Source organism: Marmota flaviventris, chromosome 4 (assembly GCF_047511675.1).
Source record: "Marmota flaviventris isolate mMarFla1 chromosome 4, mMarFla1.hap1, whole genome shotgun sequence".
NCBI lineage: Eukaryota > Metazoa > Chordata > Mammalia > Rodentia > Sciuridae > Marmota > Marmota flaviventris.
In genome coordinates, this window is record NC_092501.1 from 31,211,412 (window position 1) to 31,223,674 (window position 12,263).

At 34.9% G+C, this 12,263-nt stretch overlaps 1 protein-coding gene across 2 annotated transcripts in view; it reads right to left on the bottom strand.

Annotated features, from left to right (window-relative positions):
• Positions 1-218: 218 nt before the first annotated feature.
• Znf518a (zinc finger protein 518A) overlaps positions 219-12,263 on the bottom strand; it is a 29,027-nt gene continuing 16,982 nt past the window's right edge. For both annotated transcript variants that reach the window (XM_071611045.1, XM_027930418.2), the window contains exon 3: positions 219-6,963. In XM_071611045.1, the coding sequence (XP_071467146.1) occupies positions 2,383-6,837 (4,455 nt within the window). In that variant the 5' untranslated portion in view covers positions 6,838-6,963 and the 3' untranslated portion in view covers positions 219-2,382. The remainder of the gene's footprint in view (positions 6,964-12,263) is intronic.

Sequence of the window (12,263 nt, forward strand, 5' to 3'; positions counted from 1 at the left end):
GCATCACAAAGACTGGCAGGATAATTCCTTTTTTCCTTTCTAGTCACAGGAAGCAATGGCTCATTACAGATCTATCCTTAACACAGCATTTCAGTTTTACTGCTGTAGGGTATTGAAGAGCATAAGCCACCTATGGCTCACCTTGCCAGCACAACAGAAAAAAATATGGTAAATGTGACCCTTCTCAAACAAAATTTCATCTATGACTTTTTCTGGGGAAGAGGCTCATACTTTATTTTGTATAGTTCACTAGCATAGCATAAAAAACAAAAAACTTCACACACTTTGGAAATATAAATAATTACCCATCAGAATAATGGGTACAATCTCCTATTAGATTTTAGCACAGTTAAAAAAATTCTTATGTAAACACAAACTTAAGATAACTTTAATTGAAGAAAACATTCATCAACAAGGAACAATGAAATTAACAATGCTTACCATTCTTTAAACACCATATACATTATTAATATATACTGTGTATTTCCAATCAACTCCATTCTTAGGCTCAATTTTTAAGAAACACGATTTTACCAGGTTTTATACAAAAAAATACTTCACTAAGAAAGTAGATAAACTGCACAAAAACAGTACAAGTATAATGTGCATAGCAAGATAGCTTGAAGCATCTATGTATGGCTTTCTTTAAAATAAAAAACTATTAGGGGAATGGGCCCATTTGGGACCTTACTGTTACAGTTGACATATGTAAACTGTTTCACATCTTTTTTAGGCACTTGCTAACAATAGTGTTCAATCCCTGAAAAATTAATTTTACCTAAAAAAAATCCACATCTGAAATAATAACCAAGAAAAATAGAAAATAACATGGGTTAAAGTTTTACATATTCTCTTTAAATTAAACAACCAGTTTTATTAGTGCATGCACAGAACTAAACTAAAAGAAAATAAATTTTTTGTGACAAAACTTTCTGTGCAAAATTTACATAACAAAGTACAAAAAATATGTACAGATTTGTTATATACAGAAAAGAAGCCCTGAAGTTTTCATCCAATCAATGAAAATATCATTAACACTTATAGTAACAATATAACAAAAACCATACAACACACAATTTTGTAATATAAGAACTTCATTACCCAATGATCCAACAAAATTTGAAGAACTTCATTACCCAATGATCCAACAAAATTTGATCCAAACTTACAAGGTGAAAAATTTAAATCTATTGATTGTTATGAAAATGTTCACTTAGAAACTCCTTTGGGCATGTTCCTTAGGAATCTGTCCTGAAGTTTTATGAACTACCAGAGTCCAGTGTTAATTCTTCCCCATTTTCCAACACCAACAATTAGTATATATCTGCTTTGGGTTGTCCATTATACTGAAAAGTTGCTAACAAAAATGGTTTGTCCTAATTTGGACATGTTCAGATAATAATAGTAATTAAACTGACAAAAATATGATCTGCCTTGCTAATCATGCTTCAAAATATCATCTCTGTAAAAAAAAAAAAATGTTAATTTTCAAGAAAATCTATTCCCTTAGAAGTGTTTCTATGTTCCACGGTTAAGGGATGGCAACTAGGAAAAGATGGTCACTTGGTTTTTGGGAAACAGTTTAATTCAGATGAGCACACTTCTGTGCAATGGGATCATTGGAGAATATAATCAGCTTAAGGAAAACGTTGAAATTCTTTAACTGGACTTGAAACTAGACAAAGAGATTCTCTTGAGGCTGCCCATCTATTGCAATGCTTGACATGGCCATTTAGAAAATCAAAATCACATTGGGAGGATGTTCCAATTTTTGACATAGAAGAGAGCTTAACATAAAACAGGGTTTACTTGCCCCATACTCTGAGCTTTATTTAAGATGTAACTATAGTAAGTTAAAAGATACTTTCAAAGGAGTCTAATACCCTTTAGACTGTATTTAGCAAATGTCAAGTAACTTTTTTTACCCAAGCTCTCAGTATATCTTCACAAGTGAGGAGAAATTTCTCAACTCCATCGTGAAAGAGCTCTCCATCTTCAGAGGAGCTGTATATATCAGACTTATAAGGCTGGTGGAAGAAGAGAGGGAATGGAGCTGCCATTACCCTCTACTAAGAGTCTCTAAAGACGTAAATTGGGAAAACTTTTTATCAAAATTTTCTTTAGCCCTAACTTCCCACAAACACATCTTTAAAAAAATCAAGGTACATCTGTGCTGATTAGTTTCTTCCAAAACTTATGTGTGTAACGATGGCATTTTCAAGTACCACACATAAAGCTTTTGCTCTTCCAAAAACATATGACTTTTAAAACATTTAATTTCAGGAACTATACCAAGTAAAAGCTGCATGTAGTATGGTACTTCAACCCAGTGTTTTCTTCTAAGGTAATGTTGCTTTTCTTTTCCTTGGTAATTACAATACCTTATTCTAACATATTCCAATCCCGAGTGGCTTCCATTAAATGTCTCTGCCCATGACCAGCCCAAGCGTCCTGATTGTCAAATACTCTACCACAAAACCAACAATTAAACTTAGTTTTCAAAACATTTTCAGAGGTAGTTTTTACAATCTGATAATTATTTTTGCTTGTCTTTTTGAGTGTTAATTTTAGCACAAACCTTTCTTTCACAGAACTAACATGTTTAAATGTTTTGTGCCTCTTGGAAAAATCATCATAAGTTGTTTTTGAATGGTTATAACAAACTGGTTTCAGTAAAGCATTCATAGTTCTTTTTGACAATGAAACTTTAAGTACACGTCCATTAAATTTAGCGACAGTTTTCATCACATTCACTACTTCTGGTGCATCTGCATCAGGATGATTTAAAACCACAACTGGTTGGTTTCTCCTAGGACATTTCACAAGCTGTTTGGAACTAAAAGGGAAAAGCCGCAAAGTTCTAACTGAATCTTTTGAAAGTCTAGGTCTGCTAAATCCAAATGTTTCACGAACATCTTCAGTTTTAGCCTTTTCTTTACACTTTCTATGCAATGACGATTTTTTTCTTGGAGGTTCTTGGGAACTATCCCTACACTTTCGTTTACAGTTTCTGTTTCTAGCTACAAAGGCAGTTTCAGAATCTTTATTTCTTACACTTGTTTTTATTTTTGAAAAATTTTGGGGGGAAGTCTTTCTTCTATTGAAATTTCTCTCAATTGTACAATTTGTCTTACATCTTAATACCCTGGCCTCTGAATGGTCACTGATACACACTGGTTCGTCAGAAGATTCAGGGCATGTTGCAGTAGAGGTTATAACAATTTCATTTGCTGGCATCAAATCATCTAATAAGAACGGTAAGGCATCTCTAGAAGATTCTGGCTCTTTCTGCTCTCCACCTATAGTCTGATTAGATGGTACACCGTCTTTCTGTGGTGAGGATGCAGAGTTGCTAACTAACAGATTATTAGCAGCAGTCACATTTAACACAGGGTTAAAAATTTTCAGCAATATTTTTTGTGATGTTCCTTCAGGTCTCTTTGGCTGTATATTTTGATAATAAGAACTATTTTGGACTAACTTAGGCTTAAGCAGCTCAGCATTATTTGGCATCACACACTTTAAAAAAACAGCTTGTGTGCCATCAGGCAAGAGGGTATAAAGTGGTGTTTTTGAAAAAATTTCATTCTGAGGTTTTACTGAATCCAAGATATTTAACTTTGTTCCCTGCTGCTCAGACAATGCATTGGGAATAGGAATAGCTTTCACTGAAGAACTTGCTGATGTTTTAATAATGTAAGGGCCTTTTAATGGCAATGTATTTTCTGAGCTACTTTTCATGCTCAAACAACTGCCAATGCTGGAACAAAGTGCAGGTGTTAGACAATTGTTGTTTTGTTCTACCTTTAAAAAAGGTGTTTTGCAAGGATCCTTGGTCACAGTTCCACAAACTTGAGCACTCTCAGTTTTTACAGTAGAAAGACCTTCAAGTTTCCCATTATTAAATGTCAAAATCATCCCAGGCTTCTTGTTTAAAAGAGGAGGTACACCTTGCGTATTAACTAGTGGACGTGGTCTTCCTGAAAAAACATGGAATCCAGGCTTATTGGCAACATGCAGTGGTATAAAAAAACCTTTTGGAGTTTGAACAAATATAGTTTTTTTATGTTCTGAGTTTAGAAGTGGACTCTGCATATATAAAGAACCTGAATTTTGTGTAGTGGCTCGTAGTTTGTCCTTTACAAGCTGCTGTGTTATTATTGCATCTGACTGAGTCTTAAGTAATGTGCCAATACCTGAAATTCTAGGTGTCTTCTCTGAATCTCTCATATCTTGTGATACAGATAGCACTTGTTTTTCCTTTCCATTACATTTTAAATTCAGATCATTTGGGGGCACATCAACACCTCCATTACTAGAGAGAAGTGGGAAGATGCCTTGCCCTCTGAAGTCTTTTGAAGATTCAACTATTGTGCCTTCTCCCTCGTGTTTCTGAAATGACTGGTCACAATGAAGTGGCAGGCTTTGATTTGGAATGTCAGAGTCTTGTTTTACATCAGATTTTGGTTTTAATATATCTTGAAGCAACTGGTTTACTTCAGGGGGCAAAAATTCGGATGCCTGTTGGCTCTGGAGAGAAAAAACAGATGTAATTCTAGGCATCAGAGGTGAATCGACACTAGAAATGTCATTCCAGTTAGATTTTTCAGTTACACTCTCTAAGTTTTGGTTTTCATTAGTGTACAGGTTTTGTCCCTCAATGTTGTGTCCTTTTTCTAAAACACATTGTTCTTCAACTTCAGCTTTCATTTTTAAAATTCCATCTTTATCATTTAAAAAGCTGACAGATGATAACAGGCTATCTGGGTTTGAGCTCTCCTTCCTCACTAGTGATAAAGCTGTCTCACTAACAACTGGCTGCTGAACTGTTTTGCTTGAAGATTCTCTCTGAAGGTTTTCACACATTGCTGTTCCTGAAAACCTTCGACGTTTATTCGAGTTATTCACTTTTGAGTAATTATGAAAAGGCAATGATCCTTGGTTGGAGGACTCAACAGGTAACTCAGAGTTGACATAATTAATGCAATAGTTGTGCATATCTCCACTGTTGTATGCATTTGGTTTGGTAGTATGGTTGACTTTGTCTGGACTTTTAATGGTAGTACCTAACACCTCAGGATGACTCTGAATGATATGATTTCCCCATAAGTCAACATTATCTCTTGCTTCAACTTTTGTGGTCACTGATGTGGTAACCAATTCTGATGTTGTTGGTAAAGAAGATACACTTTTGCCATAATCCATTGTTGGAAGCATGTTATTCTTTTCTGATATAAAAGCCATTTCTTTCTCTGAAATTACTTTCCCTGAAAGTACAGGAGATGAACATGAAAATGGAGGTGGTTTCATATAAACTGTGTCACTTATCTCAGTTGTTACTCCTGTTAAAAATCCAGGTGTGTCCAAAGTCTGGGGCTGCAAATTAGTAGTACTGTCTTTTGCAGCATCTGAGTGTGAGGTGGGTGAGTATAAATTCTGCTTATTTGTAGGCAACAATTTTATTACAATATGCTGTTTTCCATCTACCATCTTGAAGCCCATAAACTTAGCACTATAGTTAGCAGGAATTGTTATTTTATTATTTTTCACCATTAATACTGTAGGTCCTTGTAGAGCAGTCTTCAAGAAACCTGAAGTAGCATTGGATCCCTCCTCAGCTCTATTACATTGCCCAGTGGACAAAAGAGCTGGTTTTCCTGACTCCAACTCTGCAGGCTTATCACTATTCTCACAGTGTAGTCTTTCACCCTTTTCCTTATTTAAATGTTCTTCACCAAGATAGCTCTGGTCTTCAGATTTGGTCTGTGTTTTATTTATTTTATTAAGCACTTGAGTGTTTTCTTCTATATTTCTGTCACTTCCATTAGTAATTTTCTTACGTTTCCAGAATGTCTTCCTTGATGCACCTATTTTATATCTTTTCAGTATTAACTTGAGTCCCGATGAAGTGTTTGCCATCCTTTTTTCATATTTGTCTTTTTCCAGTTTTTCTTTTGCATACAAGTGTTCTTTGTGCAAAGTTATAACATGTCTTATAAGATAGTCTTTACGGGTGGCACCATAGCTACAATATTGACAAGTGAAGGGAAGAGTACCAGAATGCACATGAAGGTGCTTCTGAAGCTCCCCTTTGGTAAAACATACATGATGGCATTTACCACATTTATAATGAACTTCATTATGTCTATGAATGTGCTGGACAAATGTGCCAACATCCTGGGTGGAGAATTGGCATTTTTCACATTGAAAATTACCATTAACACAATGTGTAGATGTGAAATGCTTTGTCAAATCCAATAAAGTATATACACGCTCATTGTTACAAATATCACATTTTACTAAAGTGCTCCTATGGGTTCGTCGGTGCTGTTTAAATATCTGGAAGTCATTTGCTGAAAAACTGCACATTTCACAAGGATATGAAGGCAATTCACCATGGTGCCACATTTGAAAGTGTTTCTGCAAATCATTTGGGCTATATAGAGTGCTGTCTTGGCATTTTAAACAGCTGAAATTGAGTATTTTTGCAGACATTTTTATACCCTCTTCTTCAGGTCTTTCACACTTATGAAGTAATATGCACTCCTCTACACAGCTCACAGTCTTTACACTGATAGATTTTCTTGCAGTCTGTGGTTTACTCTGAAATAATTTTCTATATTTGTCAACTTCACTTTTCACTAGGACTTCATTTGGAATATTTATCTTCGGCAAATCAATTTTCACATTTTTAAGATCATAATGAAAACTACTTTCTGAAATTTTTGGTCTAGGTACTGATCTTATAGGATCAGATATCACCTTTTCCACATCATTTTCTTTTTTAAATGTAGTTTGGTTTTTATCACAAAAAAACTGTTTCTGTTCAGATGGCATGATTTAATTAAAAATCTCAGTTTCTTTTGTTCTGAAAATCTCTGAAGTTATCTGTAATTTAAACAGGAAATGATACTGTGTCGAGACATCTTCAAAATAACCAGAATTTTCCCCACATCATTTCACCTAAAATTAAACAAAAAAATTGAAATTTTCATCACAAAATTCAAAGTAAGTTTTATATCTCTACATTCATATTAGCAGACTAGAAATACTAATCAAGCATGTATATTAAAGACACAAACCACCTGTTAAGTATGTTAAGAAAAACTTAGCAAGAAGTAATCATTTAAAGTAAAACTAAAATTCATTTGGAAGTCAGGAAAGCATACTCTAGTTTAAACTCTATTATATGACACTGGGAAAGCTTCAGCTTCTCTGTACCTCAGTTTCCTCATTAAAAGAAAACAACAGCTGGATAAGTACCCTAGAGCTCTAAGATTTTTATAGTAAACTAGTTTTAAAACAGGATTAAAAAGTTATTTTTTGAGATAGGTTCTTATTATGTTGTCCAGGCCAGCCTTGAAATCCAAGGCCCAAAGGATCTTCCTGCCTCAACCACCTAAGTAGCTAAGACTACAGGCATGCACCACTATATCTGATGGAATAAAAATGGCTTCAGAGCCAGGCATGGTAGTAGCACAGGCCTATAATCCCAGCTACTCAAGAGGCTAAGGCAGAAGAATAACAAATTAGAGGCCAGCCTGGACAACTTAGTGAGACCCTGTCTCAAAATATGATTTTAAAAAAGGTGGGGAGCTGGGAATGCAGCTCAGTGGTAGATTGCTTGCAAGGTCTTGGGTTCATGCCCAGTTCTAGGGGAAAAAAAAAAAAAAAATCCTAACAAGAGAGCTCTAAAAACATACGCTCCAGTTATACCAGTTAAGCACACATGGTTTGTGCACACTATTAACTTTTACTTTTTCACTCACATAGTTGATCCTACACTCATAAGGTAATTCTCAATCCCGAAAGATTTCACCCCGAATTTTCTATTTCCTTAGTTACCCAGAGATAATCTACATTTAAAACAAAAGCCTGATTCATCTAACACAAACAACAACAAAAAGACGACATTTACTATCTAAAGTTATCACTACTAACTGGTGAAAAAATAATAAGTAGGAAAAAATTGAAAGAAACAGAAATTTCCCTTATTCTTGAAGTCTGTCTACGACCTGGTCTGGTTTCCTACCATTTAGGCTATTTGGGGTTTTTTGGTCCCAAGTACTCAGGCAGATGGGAGTAATGAAAGCCTCTGGCAGGTTAGAATATAACCATTACTATCCACTTCCACTAATTAAAGTACCTATTGTTCTTGTTATTCTAACAAGTTTGAATCTGTGTTATAATCTCTTCGCTGGAAAAATGGGGGAAAATCAGTACTTCCCCTTCCTCCTTCACAAGGCTGCTATAAAAAATTGAGAAAATACACATGGCCAGGTGTGTAGGGGCATACAGCTGTGATCCCAGCTCTCAGAAGGCTGAGTAAGGAAGAGAACTAGACTCAAGACCACCCTGAACAACTCAGTGAGGCTTGGGATGTGATAGCACTTTCCCAGCATGTGTAAGGGCCTGGGTTCCATCCTCAGAAGGAAAGGAGGAAAGAAAAAGAAAACACACATAAAGATTGTTAAGAACCATTAACAAACTGTTGAGAACCATTACCTTCTGATTACCAAGTACATTGCTGAGATTGGAATTTGAGTACTAAAAGTTCAATAGTAAACATATAAAATTATATTTTAGAAAACTTAGATTTTCTTATTTTTATGTTCTTAAATACATAAGCAAATATTAGATAAAACTGGATAAGCTAAAGAAAATAAAGTATAAATCATATTAAGCTCCACTCATAATGACCAAAGATCTCATGTTTAAATTTTAGTTAATCTAAATACCTAAAAACTTCAGTGTTACAGAAATCTTTTACTGAAGGAACATAATTAAAAGTCAAATTGCTTTACAGATTAAAATATCCTTATATTATTTCTCAAATCTATTTTAGGCCACATCTAAAAAAGCACATTAATGTACATGCTAAACTAACAATATATATTAGAAAGGTGCCAGGTTACTGATTTTTTAATATGCCATGCCTAATATAGTAAAATGTTAAATTTTTTACTCTAAATATTGTACTGTATCGCTAAATGTAATTTTTACATTTTAAAAAACATTTTGTTCTTCAAAACTACAAAAAATAATAATAAAGGGATAGATAAAAGTTCCCATGTACCTGGTGGGCATTGGAATATTCCCTATAGAGCAGTTTCTCAACAATGACAAGCATCATAACCACCTATGTAACTTTCACCATATCAGAATCTGACTGTAAGGTTCAAACGTGTGAAACGTTATAATTAAGGGTTCTCCGTTTGCCAAAGACCATAGTGTGGTATTACTACATAGATGGTATTACCTATTGCTACATATAGAGAGGACTATCATGGGGTTCATTACAAAAAGCAAACTACTTCTTATAGTAATATTACATGTCCAAAACTGTATTTCTACAAGTGCCCCAAAAAACCCCTATATTTTCATACTTCTAAATCCCATCAATCCCGTTTCAAATATCTACATAATTAAAATTTTTTCTTATAAAGTAACATTTCCCAAAGACTGATAGCCAGAGTGAAAATAGGCTTTTAAAGCAACTCAATCTGCCGGGTACTGTGGTGCATGCCTGTAATCCCAGCAGTTTGGGAGGCTGATGCAGGAGGATGGCAAGTTCAAAGTCAGCCTCAGCGATGGCGAGGTGCTAAGCAACTCAGTGAGACTCTGTCTCTAAACAAAATACAAAATAGGGCTGGGGATGTGGCTCAGTGGCCAAGTACCCTTGAGTTCATTCCCTAATACCCACTCTCCCCCCAAAAACCAACTCACTCTAATAAAAACTAATAAATACCTAATAAATATCAAGTATTTTGATAGGTGCTATGGAGAGATTAAAATAGTGGTCCTTGCCCTACTGCATCTTTAATCTAAAGCAGAAAGGACGTGTACATTAACACATTGTTTATTCAGTGCTGACTATCCAGCAGCTCTTCCAGTATATAAACAAGAACAGAAAATATTAAGCAGGATGTGTGGCAGCCAAAAGAGATGCCATGAAGTCCACTCATGAAAGTACATGAGCTCTCCTCATAGGCAAGTTCTGCATATTCTCAGGCAGATCTGACTTATTTCCAACAATTTAAGTGAAATTGTGTTGGTTTCACAATCCTTAGCAAATGAAGAAGATTAAGAGTTCCTTGGCAGTGAGAGAGCAAAAATATTTTCAAAAAGGAAGAGAGGATACCATGAATTACCCAGAATAGTTAATACCACAGAGATGGAAAGCAGGTTCATTGTTTTTAGGAGTTGAAAGGAAGAAGGAAAATGGAACTGATTGCTTAACGGGTATGGGGTCTCCTTTGGGAAGATCAAAATATTCTGGAACTAGATGAAGGCAATGGGTGCACAGAAGATATATGTAATAAGTACCACTACAGTATATACTTTAAAATGCCAATTTATGTCATGTGATTTTTCACCCCAATAGAAAGGGGGGAGAGGCACAAAATCTTAGAAGCATAGCTTATTAAAGTAACATAGCTTAAGAACGAAACAGTTATACCTGTGCCAATAACCTGAGGGCATTCTACAATACAGAACTACTGATAAACATAATGGCCCCAAAACATATTAAGAAAGAGTCATATCGTACTAAGAATACCCTATTTAAGAAGGTATGAAATTATTTAATATATTTTAGCATATCAAAAAATTTCATCAAAAGTAAATGGGCTGCTCAGTACAACGCAATGGCACAACACACCCATAATCCTAGCCAACTAGGAGGCTAAGGCAGGAGAATCATAAATTTGAGGGCAGCAACATAATGATACCCTGTCTCAAAATAAAAATAAAAAGGACTAGGGGTGTAGTTCAGTGGTAAAGCACCCCTGGGTTCATTTCCCATTACAAAAAGAAGTTAGTTAGAAAGTTCACTTAGCATTCTCATTTCTCTGACAATGACAAATTATTTTAAATTAAGATTATTTAGCATGTGTCTATATATGCACATCACAAATGTCAATCTTATGGGTTGGTGTCACCTTTTCACATTCTCTTGACTTTCTATAAAAACCATCCAAATATTTTTAAAAGCCTAACATTTTAGGGTCTACACTACATTTTCCAGTTTCCTGCCATAATAGAAACAGCACAAATTTCTCTGCTAGACTATGAATTCCTATTATTGTAGAAAATATGGTTGGCTTGATTATGAATTTAAATACAGATACTACCTACAGCTTTCTTTGAACATCCATTTATGAAAAAGGCTGTCAACAATGTGACTCAGGTATCCAGAAGACAATGAGTACATTACCATGACCAGAGGAAAGAGTCCATATAAGAAAGTAAGACACTAAAAAACATCTTCAGTACTGTTTGTAAATATTTTTAAAAGTAGTATTATAGTAAATTTTATAATTCAAAATAATGAAGGGAAAGAAGAGTGGAGAAAAACAGTATATAAACACAGTATTCTTTTATTGGGCTTTTAACCAATTTTTGTTTCCACTCATTTTTATAGGCATGTTAAAAAAAGTCAAAATAACACAAATTTAGGGTGAAAAGAAGAAAGCCCCCTTGGTATCCTCTCCCTCAATGCAATTCTTCCATGAAGCACTGTTAACATTTTGATGAGTAACATCCCAGACCATTTTCTATATATTTATAACATACCTGTTTGCACAGAAGTTAGTGCTCTCAGTTACAGATGTCCAAAAATCCAACTCAGTCTGATCTGAGCAAAACAGAATTTACAACTACTGGAGATGTCTAATACACTAAGCTAAGAGGAGGTTTCACTTAGATATACAAACAATGTAATTAGTATCTGGTATCTCTCATTCTCTTGGCTTCATTTTCAGGTTCAAGGTGATACCAAGATGACTGGCTAACATCCTTCTAGGTACAAGACTAAGAAAAGAGCATGTTATTCCCTCAAAAGTAGAACATAAGTCTCAGCCCAAATTTTCTTAAGTGCCAATCCCTACAGTGAGATAAATTTTTATGAATGACCAGGCCTGATTTGCAGGCGGCCTTCACTGGAGCCAGAAGCATGTGAACACCATCCAATAACATGAACTGAGATTACAGAATAGAGACTGGATAGTTCCCTGGAAAGAATCAGAGCATTATTATCAAATGAAGGATGGATAAGTAAACACAAAAGTCATACATATATATGGGGTTTTCTCAATTTATTCCTATGTAAATAGAATACTCTACATACTTTTGCAACTTGACTTCTTTCACTTTTATATCATAGACTTCTTTCCAGGCCAATGCCTGGAAATACCCTCTTTAATGGCTGCAGAGTATTTCACAGAACAAATGTATTCTGGCTTATTTAATGAGATACTCACTGG